At 65.6% G+C, this 14558-nt stretch overlaps 2 protein-coding genes across 3 annotated transcripts; one reads left to right on the top strand and one right to left on the bottom strand.

Annotated features, from left to right (window-relative positions):
* The first annotated feature begins 28 nt into the window (after positions 1-28).
* Positions 29-7349, top strand: LOC120747718 (branched-chain-amino-acid aminotransferase, mitochondrial-like). Of its 2 annotated transcripts, XM_040053741.2 has the most exons (11): positions 29-77; positions 1268-1318; positions 1427-1627; positions 2412-2522; positions 3333-3452; positions 4449-4612; positions 5186-5328; positions 5669-5754; positions 5986-6126; positions 6368-6442; positions 7113-7346. In XM_040053741.2, exons 1-11 carry the CDS (start codon positions 39-41, stop codon positions 7149-7151), a joined length of 1170 nt encoding a protein of 389 aa, XP_039909675.1. In that variant the 5' UTR covers positions 29-38; the 3' UTR covers positions 7152-7346. The 2 variants fall into 2 exon arrangements, with proteins under 2 accessions (XP_039909675.1, XP_058280315.1); XM_058424332.1 differs by lacking the exon at positions 5986-6126 and having other exon boundaries at positions 7113-7349.
* An 822-nt stretch (positions 7350-8171) lies between these two features.
* IL11 (interleukin 11) lies at positions 8172-11920 on the bottom strand. The gene is made up of 5 exons (XM_040053736.1): positions 11914-11920; positions 9882-10063; positions 9702-9788; positions 9001-9159; positions 8172-8342 (listed from the first exon to the last, which is right to left on the bottom strand). Exons 1-5 carry the CDS (start codon positions 11918-11920, stop codon positions 8172-8174), a joined length of 606 nt encoding a protein of 201 aa, XP_039909670.1.
* Between the last annotated feature and the right edge of the window lie 2638 nt (positions 11921-14558).

Genomic DNA, 14558 nt, shown 5'->3' with positions numbered 1-14558 from the left:
GCCATTGGCGGAGAGCGGGAGGGGCGGGGCCAGGAGCGATGGCGGCGGCGGCGCTGCGGTCCCGGGGCGGCGGAGCGGTGAGAGCGGGGGGAACCAGTGCGCCCAGTGACCCCAGTGACCCTCCCAGTAACCCCAGTGACCCCAGTGACCCCATTAACCCCTCCCAGTAACCCCAGTGACCCCATTAACCCCTCCCAGTGGCCCTCCCAGTAACCCCAGTGACCCCAGTGACCCCAGTAACCCCTCCCAGTAACCACAGTGACCCTCCCAGTGCCCCCAGTGACCCCTCGGTGCTCCCAGTGCCACCAGAGCCACCTCCCAGTGCCACCAATGACCCCTCCCAGTGCTCCCAGTGACTCCTCCCAGTGACCTCCTGCTGCTCCCAGTACTCCCAGTCCCTTCCCAGTCCCCATGGACCCTACTGGAGCCGCTCCCAGTCCTTGCAGTTCCCCCCAGGACCTTCCCAGTGCCACTCAGGCCCTGCTGGGGCTCATCCCAGTGCTCGCAGTGCCCGTCCCGGTGCTCCCAGTGCCTTCCCAGTGCCCCCCAGTCACTCCCAGTGCTCCCAGTGCCTTCCCAGTGCCCCCCAGTCACTCCCAGTGCTCCCAGTGCCCCCCAGTCCCTCACAGTGACCGTCCCGGTACCTTCCCGGTGCCCCCCTGTTGCTCCCAGTTCATCCCAGTGCCCCCCCTACCCCTCCCAGTTCCTCGCAATTCCTCACAGACCTCCCAGTGCCCATCCCGGTGCTCCCAGTGCTTTCCCAGTTCCTCCCAGTCCCTCCCAGATCTTCTCAGTGCCCCCGCAGTCGCTCCCACTCTCTCCCAGCGCCCCCCAGTAGCTCCCAGTCTCTCCCAGTGCCCCCCCAGTCTTTCCCAGTGCCCCCCGGTCGCTCCCAGTCGCTCCCAGTCGCTCCCAGTCGCTCCCAGTCGCTCCCAGTCCCGCATGTCTCCTGCGATGGCGCCGCCCGAGGGGGGTCAAAGTCCAGCTGGGGGGGGCGGGGGAGGGGCAGGGCCTGGACCCCTCCCCCCCATGGCCACGCCTTCCCCACCACTGGGGCAAACTGGGGCAAACTGGGACCAAAACGGTGTAAAATGGGGCCAAACTAGGGGAAATTGGGACAAAATGGGGAAAATTGGGGCAACATGGGCATAACCGGGGTAAAACGAGTTAAAATGGTGCAAACTGGGACAAACTGGGACAAACTGGGACAAACTGGGACAAACTGGGACAAACTGGGACAAACTGGGAGTTTGTGTCCCTCCCCCAGGTGTTGGCGACGCTGCTGCGGCCCCGGCGCGGCTACAACAGCACCTTCTGGGTGAGCGGGGGGCCGGGACCCCCAAAACCACACCCAAAACCCACCCAAAATCCTGCTGGTACCCCAGAACCCAGCCGGGACCCTCCCAGTGACCCCGACCCCTCCCAGGCGTCGGAGCTGGAGCTGGAGCGCTCGGGGACCCCCGGGACCCCCCCGGCCCCCCAGGACCTGGTGTTCGGGAAGGTTTTCACCGACCACATGCTGACGGTGGAGTGGAGCCGCGCCGAGGGCTGGGGCCGCCCCAAAATCCGCCCCTTCCAGGAGCTGCGGCTGCACCCGGCCTCCAGCGCCCTGCACTACGCCGTGGAGGTCAGGGCGGCATGAAACACCCCAAAATAACCCCAAAAAAAGACTCAAAAATCACCCAAAAACACACGAAAATTACCCCAAACCCTGCACTATGCCGTGGAGGTCAGGGGGCATGAAACACCCCAAAATAACCCCCCAAAACACCCCAAAAATCACCCAAAAACACACAAAAAAACCACCTTGAAACCATCCAAAACAATCACATAAAAAACACCTTGAAATCATCCAAAACAATCACATAAAAAACAGCCCAAAAATCACCCAAAAACACCCCAAACCCTGCACTACGCCGTGGAGATCAGGGCAGCGTGAAACACCCCAAAATAACACCCCAAAAAAATCACATAAAACCACCAAAAAAACACCCTGAAAATCACCCAAAACCACCCAAAAATCACCTTGAAATCATTAAAAAAAAAACACAAAAAAACCCCACCCCAAAATCACCTTGAAACCATCCAAAAATCAGCCAAAAAGTCACCCAAAATCACCCAAAAACCGCCCTGAATATCACCCAAAAACCACCTAGAAATCATCCCAAACATCACCAAAAAAAACTACACTGTGGAGGTCAGGGTGGCCTGAAACCACCCCAAAAGTGCCCTGAAAATCACCTCAAAATCATCCCAAAAACTGCCTCAGAAACACCCCAAAAACACCCCACGAACAACCCAAAAATCACCTTGAAATCGTCCCAAAAACCACACAAAAACCACCCAAAAAACCATCCCCAAACCCCCCCGGACCCCCAAACCCTCCCCACACCCCCAAACCCTCTCCGCAGCTCTTCGAGGGTCTCAAGGCTTTTCGGGGGGACGACGACAAAATCCGGCTTTTTCGCCCCGAGCTGAACATGGAGAGGATGCAGAGATCGGCCCGCAGGGTCTGCCTGCCCGTGAGTGCCCCCAAAATCCCCAAAACCACCCCAAAACAACCCCAAAATAATTCCAAAATAACCCCTCAAATAACACTCACAATTACCCCAAATTAACCCGCAAAATAACACCAAAATAACCCCAAAATAACCCCAAATCCCTCACAAAATAACCTCCCAAATAACCCCGAAATGACTCCAAAATAACCCCAAAATAACTCCCCAAATCACCCAAAATAACCCCAAACACCTCACAAAATAACCCCAAAATAACTCCAAAATAACCCCAAAAAATGACCGCAAAATAACCCCAAAAATAACCCCAAACTGGCCCCAAAACAACCCCCCAAAATAACCCCAAACTGCACCCAAAAAACCCCAAATTATCCCCAAATTCCTCCCCTGAGCGTCTCCCTGCCCGTGAGTGGGACGCCTCCCCCAAAAAATCCCCAAATAACCCCAAAACCCCTCAAAATCCCGTCTCTGAGATCCCCCAAACCCCACCCCGAAATAACCCCAAACCCTCTCAAAAATCATCCCTGAGGTTCCTGAAAAAAACCCCAAAATTTAAAAAAAAAAAATCCCAGTCCCTCCCAGTGCTCCCAGTGCCAATTCCGTCCCTAAAAGCGCTGCTTTTCACCCAAAAAGTGCGGGGAATTTTCCTCCCAGTCCCTCCCAGTCCCTCCCAGTCCCTCCCAGTCCCACTTTCCCCACCATTTCCCCTCCCCAAATGCCGTTCCCTCACTCTAAACCCCCCAGATTTGCCCCAAGCCCCCCAGATTTGCCCCAGACCCCTCCCAGTTCCCCCCAGTGCTCCCAGTTTGCCCGCAGGAGTTCGACGGCCGGGAGCTGCTGGAGTGCATCCGGGCGCTGGTGCGGCTGGAGGGGCGCTGGGTGCCCCGGGACCCCCGGAGCAGCCTCTACATCCGGCCCACCTTCATCGGCACCGAGGTGGGGGACTGGGGGGAGAATTTGGGGGGATTTTGGGTGGGTTTGGGGGATCTTGGGTGGGTTTTGGGGGTATTTTGGGTGCTTTCAGGTGATTTCGTGAGGGATTCGGGGGTAATTTCAAGGGATTTCGGGGTGACTTCAGGTGATTTGGAGGGGATTTGGGGTGATTTTGGGGGTATTTCTGTTAATTTCAGGGGTACTTGGGGTGGTTCCGGGTGCTTTGGGGTGATTCGGAGCTATTTGCGCTGATTTGGGGGGTATTTCGGTTAATTTTGGGGTGATTCGGGGGTATTTCGAGGGTATTCGGGGCGGTTCCGGGTGGTTCTGGGGTGATTTGGGGGGTATTTTGGGTCATTTTGGCGGCATTTCTGTTGATTTCGGGGCTATTCGGGGCGGTTCCGAGTGATCCTGGGGAAATTTTGGTTAATTTCGGGGTGATTTGGGGGTATTTCGGGGCTATTGGGGGCAGTTCCGGGTGATCCTGGGGGTATTTCGGTTCATTTCAGGGTGATTTGGGGGTATTTCGGGGCTCTTTGTGGCGGTTCTGGTGATCCTGGGGATATTTCTGTTCATTTCGGGGTGATTTTGGGGGTATTTCGGGGTGATTTGGGGTGGTTCCAGTGATCCTGGAGGTATTTCGGGGTGATTTGGGGGGTATTTCGGGGTGATTTGGGGCGGTTCTGGGTGCTTTGTGGTGATTTTGGGGGCATTTCGGTTCATTTCGGGGTGATTTTAGCGGTATTTCTGTTGATTTCGGGGCTCTTTGGGGCAGTTCTGGGTGATTCTGGGGGTATTTCGGTTCATTTCGGGGTGATTTGGGGAGTATTTCGGGGTGATTTGGGGCGGTTCTGGGTGCTTTGTGGTGATTTTGGGGGTATTTCGGTTCATTTCGAGGTGATTTTAGCGGCATTTCTGTTGATTTCGGGGCTCTTTGGGGCGGTCCCGGTGATCCCGGGGGTCCCGGAGCGCCTCCCTGAGCCGTCCGTGTGTCCGCAGCCCACGCTGGGGGTCGCGCCCCCCGGGCGGGCGCTGCTCTTCGTGCTGCTGTGCCCGGTGGGTCCCTACTTCCCGGGGGGGCTCTTCGCCCCCGTGCGCCTGCTGGCAGACCCCGGGCACGTGCGGGCCTGGCCGGGGGGCGCCGGCCACTGCAAACTGGGGGGGTCAGTGCCCGCGGGGGGCTCCGGGGGGCTCAGGGGGGGCTCCGGGGGGGCTTTGGTGTTTTTTGGGGGGGGGGGATTTGAGAGTTTCGGGGGGTGGGGTTTGGTTTTTTTTGGCAGGAGGATTTTGAGGGTTTGGGGGGGGAATTCGTTTTGGGGGTTTTTGTTTTGTTTTGTTTGTTTTGGTTTGGGGGGGGTTTGTTTGTTTTTGGGAGGATTTTGAAGGGATTTGGGGTGGAATTTGAGGTTTTTTGGGGGGGTGGATTTGTTTTTGGGGGGGTGGGTTTGGTTTTTTTGATGGGAGCATTTTGAGATTTTCTGGGGAGGATTTGGGGGTTTTGGGGGGAGGGATTTTAACTTTTTTTGGCGGGAGGATTTTGAGGTTTTTGGGGGGAGATTTTGGTGGTTTTGGCTGGAGGATTTTGGATTTTTCAGGGGAGAATTTGGGCGTTTTGCGGGGGTATTTTGTTCTTTTTGCGAAGGGGATCTGAGCAGTTTGCAAGGGGGGCTTGGGGAATATTTGGGGGGGAGCGTTTTGGTTTTTTGGGGGGTCCACCAAGCGGCGCCCCCCCCCAGGAATTACGGGCCGTGCCTGGAGCTGCAGGAGGCGGCGCGGGCCCGCGGGTGCCACCAGGTGCTGTGGCTGCACGGCCCCGAGTGTCACCTCACCGAGGTGGGCACCATGAACCTCTTCGTCTTCTGGGAGCGCCCGGACGGGGGTACGGGGGATCGGGGGGGTCCCGGGGGGGTTTGGGGGGTCCTGGAGGGGATTTGGGGGGTCGGGAAAGGCCAGGGAGGGGATGGGATGTGACTGGGACAGGAGGTGACAAAGCTCCCCCAGGGTTTGGGGGATCCTGGGTGGGATTTGGGGGGTCCGGGGGGGCTTTTGGGGGGTCCCAGGGGGGATTTGAGGTGTCTGGGGGGGTTGGCGGGGATTGAGGGGACCTGGGCGGGGGTCAGGGGGAGGGTTAAGGGTCGTGGGGGGGGGGGTCTGGGCTGGTCTGGGGGTCCTGGAGGGGTCAGGGGGTGACCGAACCCCCCCTGCCCGTGTCCCCCCAGGGCTGGAGCTGGTGACCCCCCCCCTGGACGGGCTGATCCTGCCCGGGGTGACCCGGCAGAGCCTCCTGGAGCTGGCCCGGCAGTGGGTACGGGGCCGGGGGGCTCGGGGGGGCTCCGGGGGGGGTCGGGGGGCGTCAGGGAGAGTTTGGAAAAGGTTCAGGAAATTCGGGGGGGGGTCTAGAGAGGATTTGGGGAGGGGCTCGGGCGGGTTTGGGCGGGTTTGGGTGGGTTTGAGCGGGTTTGGGGGGGGTCTCTGAGGTTTTACGGGGTCTGGGGCCTGCGGACCCCCCCCCGAGCCCCCCGAATTTCCCCGCCAGGGTGAGTTCGAGGTGCGCGAAGCCCCCCTGCCCATGGGCAGCGTCCTGGGGGCGCTGCGGGCGGGGCGGCTGCGGGAGATGTTCGGGGCCGGCACCGCCTGCGTGGTCTGTCCGGTGGGGGAGATCCTGTACCAGGACAAGGTTTGGGGGTCCCGGGGGTCCCGGGGGGCCGGGGGGTCTGGGGGGGTCCTGGGGGGCCGGGGGGGTCCCGGGGTGTCTGGGGGGTTTGGGGGTTGTGGGGAATTTTGGGGGTTTTGGGGAGGTTGTGGGGTTTGGGGAGGGGTTTGGGGGGTCCGGGGGGAATTTGGGGGGGATTTTGGGGGTCCCAGGGGGAGTTTTGGGGTCCCGGTGACACCCCCCACGTGTCCCCCTGCCCCTAAAGCTGCACCCGGTGCCCACCATGGAGAACGGGCCCAGAGTGGCCGGGAGGTTCCTGCGGGAGCTGAGCGACATCCAGGTGATGGCGGGAGGGAAATCGGGGAACGGGGCGGGAAAATTGGGGGGATTGGGGAGAAACTGGGGGGAATTCGGGGGGAATTGGGGGGAAATTGTGGGGAATTTGGAGGAAAATTGGGGGGGAAATCGGGGGAGAAGCTGGGGGAAATTTGGGGGGAACTTGGAGGGAATTGAAGGGAAATTTGGGGGGAAATTGGAGGAAAATTGGGGAAAAATCGGGAGAAATTTCGAGGAAATTTGGGAGGGAACTTGGGGGGAAATTGGCAGGAATCTGGGGAGGAATTGAGGAGAAAATTGGGGGTGAAATTGCGAGGAGAAATTGGGGAAAATTTGGGGAAAATTGGGAAGGAATTGAAGGGAAGTTTGGGGGGAAGTTAGGGGGGAAATTGAAGGTAATTTTTTTTTAAATTGGGAGAAAATTTGGGGAAATTTGGGAGGGAATTTGGGCGAGAAATTGGGAGAAATGTGGGGGGAAGTGGGAGGGAAATTGGGGGAAATTTGGCAGAAATTGAACCGAAATTTGGGGGAAATTTGGAAGAAATGTCGGGGCAATGCGAGGGAATTTGGGGGGGAATTTGGGGGGGAATTTGGGAAAGGGGACAGTGGGGGAGGGGCCCAGGGGTGTCCCCCCCCTCCCCCCTTTGTGACCCCCCGTTTCTGCCCCCCCGCAGTACGGCCGCGTCCCCAGCCCGTGGGCCCAGCCCGTGTGACCCCCCCGGACAGAGACCCCCCCCCCAAAACCACCCCCAGCACCGGACACTCCGGGGGGTCCCGGGACCCCCAAAAACGCACCAAAAAGGGGGAGGGGCACAGGATTCCCCTCCCCCAACACTCCAGACCCTTTTGGGGGGGTCCCAAATCCCCTTCCCCCCCCCCAGCTCAGCCCCTCCCCCCCGTGCAATACTCTGAGCTGACCCCTCCCCTCCCCCCCCCCGGTTTTGGGGTCCCTCCTCCCAAATTTGGGGGGTCCCGCCCCTCCCCCCCAGTGCCTTGGGACCCCCCCCTCCCCCCCCAGCGCTTGCGAAGCCTTAAACGACCCCTCCCCCACCCCCCGACCGCGGGACCCCTCCCCCACCAAAGGTCATGGGGGGAGGGGTCGTTAATAATAAACGGCGATTGATTAATGAGGGGTTGGTTAATTAACGGGGGATCGGTGGGGACTAATGAGGGAGGGGGGAGGGCGGGGAGGGAGGGGCTGGGAGACGGCGGCGTGTCCCAAAATGTCCCCAAAACGTCAAAAAATGTCGCCGGATATTCCGAAATATTCCAAATGTCCCGAAATATTCCAAATGTTCCCAAATATCCCCAAATATCAAAAATGTCCCCAAATATTCCAAATGCCCCCAAATATCCCAAAAAGCCCCAAATGCCCCAAATGCCCCCAAATATTCCAAATGTCCCCAAATATCCCAAAATGCCCCCAATGTCCCCAACACCGACTCTTTTCTCTCTTCTTTTTTCCAAAAAATCTCCTTTATTTTCCCTTTTTTTTTTTTTTTTGTTTTCCCCCCTCCTCTTTTACAAAACCATCCCGAGACAATAAATAGGAATTTTTTCTTTTTTTTGGGAGGGGGTGTTGTTTAGAATAATAATAACAATAATAATAATAATAACAATAATAATAACAATAATAACAATAACAATAATAATAAAAAATAGCAATACCGATAAAAAATAACGTTATCAATAATTAGGAGCGCCGCGGCGGGCGGTGAATAAATTAGAATAAATTAGAGGCGGTTCCGCAGCAGGACGAGGCCCCGCGCGGCCCAGTCCAGGTACAGGTGCAGCCCCCGCGCCACCGCGTGCGCCGCGCGCACCGCCGCCCACGGCGACACCGGCGACAGCGGCGACAGCGGCGGGGCGGGAGCGGCGGGGCGGGGCAGCGACAGCCGCGACACCTGCGGGGGGACAGCGGGCCAGCGGGGGTCAGGGGGGGAGCAGGGGTCAGGGGGACACACCTGGGGACACACCTGGGGGACGGGGGATACACCTGGGGACACACCTGGGGGACAGGGACAGACCTAGGGGACAGGGACACACCTGGGGATACACCTGGGGGGTACATGGGGACACCTGCGGGGGGACAGCGGGCGAGCAGGGGTCAGGGGGACACACCTGGGGGGACAGGGATACACCTGAGGGACAGGGACAGACCTGCGGGGGGACAGAGACAGACCCGCTGGGTACAGGGGACACACCTGGGGGACAGGGACACACCTGGAGATACACCTGGGGGGACAAGGACAGCCCTGGGGGGGACAGGGACAGACCTAAGAGTACACTTGGGGGGACAGGGACACACCTGGGGGACAGGGGACACACCTGGGGATACACCTGGGGGACAGGGACAGACCTGGGGGGACACAGGGACACACCTGGGGAAAGGGAAAGGGACACGCGGGAGGGACCCGGAGACACGGTGGGGACACGGGGACACCTGGGCTGGGGACACCGGGGGAATCCCTTGGCACAGGCCCCGCCCATCCCGCAGACCCCGCCCCCGAGCCCCGCCCCCGAGCCGCGCCCCCCGCGCCCCCCGCGCCCCCCACACCTTACCAGGTGCTCCAGGCGGCCCCGCAGCCGCTCGAGCCGGGCCCGCAGCGCGCCCAGGTCTGGCTCCAGCCCCCGCAGGGCGCCCCCGGCCCGGCGCAGCCACTCCAGGAGCCGCTGGTACCGCAGCAGGTCCGAGCCCAGGCGGGGCAGCAGCGCCGAGGCCTGGGGGGCACCGGGGGTCAGGGGGCACCGGGGGTCAGGGGGCACCGGAGGGACAGTGGGACATTGGGTCAGGGGGCACCGGGGGGGTCAAGGAGACATTAAGGGGTCAGGGGGACACTGAGGGGACAAGAGGACACCGGAGGGACAGAGGGAAGCCGGGACAGGGGGACACCGGGGGCACAGTGAGCACAGCGGGGACAGAGGGACAGCGAGGGGACAGAAGGACACCGGGACAGGGGGACACCGGGACAGGGGGACACCGGGGGCTCAGTGAGCACAGCGGGGACAGAGGGACAGCGAGGGGACAGAAGGACACCGGGACAGGGGGACACCGCGGGGACAGAAGGACACCGGGACAGGGGGACACTCAGGGGACAGGGGGACACCGAGGACACAGTGAGCACCGGGGGGGACACGGGGGGACACCGGGGTTTGGGGTGTCGGGCGGTTTTCGGGGTTCAGGACGCTCCCGGGGATCGGGGACACGGTGAGGGGGGGTCACGGGTGACCCAGCAGGGACCCCAGACCCACCGAGACCCCACCTGGATGTTGGGCAGCTCCAGGGCGCTCATGGCCAGCACGGGCAGCGAGTCCAGCTTGTGCTCCCCCTCGGCCGGGAATCGCGACTTCTGTCGCGACAGGAGGAGGGAGGGGGGGTCAGCAAGGGCCGGCCACCCCCGGTACGCGAGCGGGGGGGGGCGCGGGGGGGGCGCGGTACCCACGAGGAGCTCCAGGAAAGCTTTGGTGTCGCCGAGCAGAGCCTTGGCCAGGTTGATGACGCTGTCCAGGTCCCCGCGCGTGTCCGTGGGCGGGGGGCGCGGGCGGGGGGCGAGCGCCAGTCCCGGGACCGGCCACAGCCCCGGCCACAGCCCCAGCAGCGCCAGCAGCGCCCGCCACGGAGCCCCTGCGGGACACGGACACGCGTGGGGCGGAGCCCGGGGTCTGGGGGAGAGCTGGGGAGCCCGGGAGAGGAGATTTGGGGCAGGGGGATCCCGGGAATCCCGGGATTTGGGGGTCACGGCAATCCCGGGGTCGAGGGGAGAGCTGGGGATCCCGGGAGAGGAGATTTGGGGCAGGGGGATCCCGGGAATCCCGGGATTTGGGGGTCACGGCAGTCCCGGGATTTGGGGACGTCCCGGGGCTGAGGATCGGGGGGATGGAGGATCCCGACGATCCCGGGACGCAGGGATGCGGTTCCCGTTTCTCCCGGGGATCCCGGGATTCCCGGAGCTGGAGGAGTCCCGTGTTCCCGGGAATGCGGGAGCCGCACGATCCCGGGAATGCCGGGGACGGGGATTTTGGGGCTCCCGGGAAAGTCCGGGATGGGGATCACGGGGATCCTTCATCTCCCGGTATTCGGCGATCCCGGGGCTGAGGGATCCCGAGGATCTCGGGGTTTGGGAGTCCCGGTGCTCCCGGGATTGTCGGGACCGCCGGGATCGTTGGTGCGTGGGGAACGGGGCTTCATCCGGGAATTGGGGCTCTATCCCGGGAACTGGGGCTCCATCTGGGATTTGGGGCTCCATCCCGGGGTCAGAGGCCCTGCGGGACCCGGGGCTGCAGGATCCAGGTGCTCCCTCCCGGCGTTCCAGGGGATTTGGAGCTGCCGGGGCTGGAGCATCCCGGGGCTCCAGGGATCGTCGGAATCCCGGGATTCCCGGGGCTGGGCGAACCCCGGGATCCCGGTGTTGGGGGTGTCGGGGCTCTCGGAATTTGGGGCTCCTGGAATTCGGGATTGCGGCCGGAATCCCGGGATTTGTGGCTCCCGGCGCCGGGAAAACCGGGCACTCCCGGGAGTAGAGATTCCTCGGAGTCCCGGAATTCGGGAATTCCTCGGGATTCGGGGCTCTCGGGGTTCGGGGCTCCCGGAATTCGGGACTCCTGGGCTCGGGAATCGCAGGAACCGCTGGGATTTGAGGGTGCCCGAACGGGGATTTTGGGGCTGTGGGAATTCGGGACTCCCGGACTCTGGGACGGCGGCAATCCCGGGATCTGGGGACCGGGAAAACCGGGCGCCCCCGGGAACGGGGAATCCTCGGACCCCGGGAATTCTGGGCTCCCGGAATTCGGGGATCCCGGGATTCGGGGCTCCGCGTCGGTGCGGACCGCGCCCTCGGGGGTTCGGGGTCTCCGAGCAATGCGGGGCTCGGAATTGGGGCGGAATCGGGGCATTCCCGGGTTCGGCTCGGCGCGGGGGGGGTGGGATGGGGTGGGGGCTGCGGGCGGGGGGCGGCGGCGGCCGCGCGTCCTGTGCGGTCCCGGCTGGAAACTTTGATGCGGGGCTGAGTCAGGGGCGGCGGCGGCGGCACCTGCGGGAGCCCCCGCGCGTGGGGGGCCCACCCGCGGCGGGGAGGGGGGGGGGGACACATCGGGGAGGGGGGGGGGTCCCCGCGCTTTCTCCAGCACCCCAGAAATGCTCCCCTCCCCGAAAAAAAAATTACCCCTCGAGCGGAGCCCGGGCGCGCTCGCACCTGGGCCGCCCCACGCGTGTCCCCCCCGCCCCCACGCGTGTCCCGGGGGGCGCGGCCGCCGCGGGCGGGCAGGTGCGCCGGGGCCGTTTGCGGTTTGAGGCGCGGCCGCAGCTGCCCGTGGCCCGGGGCCTCGCGGGTGGACGCGCCCGGTCCCGTGGGGTGCGAGGGGGTGCGGGGCAGGGGCTCCACCCGCGGACGCCCCCCCGCGCCCCCCGGCCCTCCCCACGGAGGGGTCCCGGCGGCCGTTCCCCCCTCCCCACGCGTGTCCGCGGGCGGCACTTACGTGTCATGGCGGGGCGCGGGGCTCCTTCGGCGGGGACCCCGCGGGGCGCGGCGGGGGCCGGACCCACGCGGGAGCGCGGGGGGCGCGGGCGGGGGGGCGGCGGGGGTCGCGCTGGGCCCCGCCGGCGCCCGGGGGCGCGTTGGGGGCGCGGCTGCCACGGGAGGGTCCCGGCGGCGGTGTCGCGGCGGGGTCGCCCCCGGAGGGGACGCGGCGCGGGGGGGACACGCGTGACCCGCTCGGGGCCGCTCCCACGCCGCCGCCGCTGTCAGGCTCGCGGCCGCGGGGACGCGCGTGTCACCGTCCCACGGCCGCGCTCCCACGGGCGGCGGCCCCGCTGCCACCGGCGCGCTCGGCGTGGGCAGGGGACACGCTGCCGCTGCCACCCGCGCTGCCACTCGACGGCCACTCTGATGCTCGCGGGGACAGTCGCCACTCGCGGGGACAGTCGCCGCTCGCGGGACAATCCCCACTCGCGGGACGGTCTCCACTCGTGGGACGGTCACCACTGGCGGGACAATCCCCACGCTCCGGGACGAGCTCCCACTCTCGCTCTCTCGCCCTCTCTCTCCCCCCCCCTCACACTTTGTCCCCTCCCCGCCGCGTCCCCCAGGTCACGGCCGCGTCCCCGGCGCCACCCGCGTGTGTCGCGTGTCGGCGGGGTCCCCGCGTGGGAGCGGCCGTGCCCGGTGTCCGCGTGTCCCGGTGTCCCCGCGTGACGCCCGGCGCGCCGCCCGCCCCCTTTATACCCCGCGGGAGCCGCCGCCGCCGCCGCCGCCGATGACACATCCTGAGTCACGGCTTTTCCATTCAGCAACGGCCCGGGGGGAGCGAAACCCCCCACGGCGGCCCCCGGACACGCGCGACCCCCCCGGGACCCCCCCCCGGGTTTGGCCAGGGACCCCCGGGCACCGGCTGGGGCGGCGCGGAGCGGCGGGGGGGGGATGCGGGGAGCGGGGCCGGGGATGCGGGGCCGGCGGCGGAGAGGGGCACCGGGGGCGCACCTGGAGCGGGGGGAGCGGGCGCACCTGGAGCGGGACCGAACCGGAACGGGGGCACCGGGATGGATCCCGAACCTGCACGGGGGCACCGGGATGGATCCCGAACCGGAACGGGGGCACCGGGATGGATCCCGAACCTGAACGGGGGCACCGGGATGGATCCCGAACCGGAACGGGGGCACCGGGATGGATCCCGAACCTGGAGCAGGGCACACCTGGAGCGGGGCCGCATCTGGACCCGGGTTACAGCCGGACCGGGGGTACCGGGACCGAGGTCACATCTGGACCGGGGTCACACCTGGACCGGGATTGGCCCCGAACCCGGCCTGGGCCAGATGTGCAGCGGTCCGGGTGGTACCGGGAGGGGGGCCGCACCTGGAGCGGCGGTACCGGAACCGGTCCCGAGAGGGGATCGGCCCCACGCTGGGATCCCCGCTGTGCCGACACCGGTACCGCACCGGGCCGGCTCCAGAACCGGCACCGGGACCCGGACGGCACAGGTAAGGCGGGGTTCGGCCCGAGGGGGGGGTCTCTGACTCGTCCGGACCGGACCTGGGGGGATCCCCCGGTCCCACACCTGAACCGGCGCCGCACCTGGATCAAGCTGGACCGAACCGGGCCAGCACCGGGGGGATCCCGGGACCGCACCGGGGGGGTCCCGATCCCGCACCTGGGGCTCCTCCGGGCCCCCCCCGCCGCTTCCCCTCGCGCGTGGCCGTGGGGACCCCCCCGGCCCCCCGCTCTGACTCAGCCCCACCCCGGGATGTCTCACGCCCCCCCGGTTCACCCCACGCGCGTCAGCACCGGGACCCCCCGTGGGGGGCGGGGGGGGGGGAACGGGGAGAGGGGCGGGGCCTGGGGGAGGGGCCGAGGCTGAGGGGGCGTGGCCGGAGTGGGGACACCCCCGATCGTGGGGACACCCCGAGTGTGGGGACGTCCCCGAGAGTGGGGACAACCCCGATCCTGGGGACACCCCCGAGCCCGGGGACACCCCGCACGTGGGGAGGGGTCGCGGGGGGGTCCCGGCGCTGTCGCCGCGCTCCGCGAAGCGCCGGGAGGGGGGATTTGGGGGGGTTAAAGGGGGCGGGGGGGCCCCGCTGGCGTCAGCGGAAACCCCGGGCGGCCGCAGGGCCCCCCCCGGGCCCCCCCGGCCCCGCCGCGCTGCGTCAGCACCGGGACCCCCCCGGACCCCCCTCGGGCCCCCAATCCCCGGGAAACCCCCCCCTGGAAAAGGGAAGGACCCCCCCCCGCTGTCCCGCGGTGCCCCCCGGGGAGCTCCGGGGCCGCTCCCGGGGCCGCTCCCGGGCCCGGGGGGGGACAATCGGTGGCCGCCGCGGTCGCCCCGGGTGGCCCCGGGAGGGGGGGGGCCGGGCCGGGCCGTGCGTCAGGCGGTGACGCGGGGCAGGATGTGGGGGGCGGGGGGGACACGGGGGGGGTGGCAGCGTCCCCAGCATCGCTGGCGGGGCCGCCGGGGGGGACACCGGGGGCAGCGGCGGTGGCAGCGGTGTGGGGTGACACTGTCGCCGTCGCTGCCACTCTCGCTGTCACCGTCGCTGTCGCCGTCGCGTCCCCCCGCACGCGCACGGGGTGGCGCTGTCCCCACGGTGTCACCGGCACCGTCGCTGCTTTCGGGGGCCCCGAGGGGAA

This window comes from Hirundo rustica, unplaced genomic scaffold, assembly GCF_015227805.2.
Source record: "Hirundo rustica isolate bHirRus1 unplaced genomic scaffold, bHirRus1.pri.v3 scaffold_181_arrow_ctg1, whole genome shotgun sequence".
NCBI classification, from domain to species: domain Eukaryota; kingdom Metazoa; phylum Chordata; class Aves; order Passeriformes; family Hirundinidae; genus Hirundo; species Hirundo rustica.
Note: the sequence above shows the minus strand (reverse complement) of the source record. Positions and strands in the feature narration are given on the sequence as shown.

What these genes read in the sequence shown, in the direction of transcription:
- LOC120747718 (XM_040053741.2), top strand. Translation starts at nt 39, where the DNA reads ATGGCGGCGGCGGCGCTGCGGTCCCGGGGCGGCGGAGCG. An exon ending in CTGGGAGCGCCCGGACGGGG is followed by an intron (nt 5,329 to 5,668) that starts GTACGGGGGATC and finishes GTGTCCCCCCAG; the next exon opens with GGCTGGAGCTGGTGACCCCC. An exon ending in AGATCCTGTACCAGGACAAG is followed by an intron (nt 6,127 to 6,367) that starts GTTTGGGGGTCC and finishes CTGCCCCTAAAG; the next exon opens with CTGCACCCGGTGCCCACCAT.
- IL11 (XM_040053736.1), bottom strand. An exon ending in TGGAGCTGCCCAACATCCAG is followed by an intron (nt 9,160 to 9,701) that starts GTGGGGTCTCGG and finishes GGTGCCCCCCAG; the next exon opens with GCCTCGGCGCTGCTGCCCCG. An exon ending in GGGGCCGCCTGGAGCACCTG is followed by an intron (nt 8,343 to 9,000) that starts GTAAGGTGTGGG and finishes GTCCCCCCGCAG; the next exon opens with GTGTCGCGGCTGTCGCTGCC.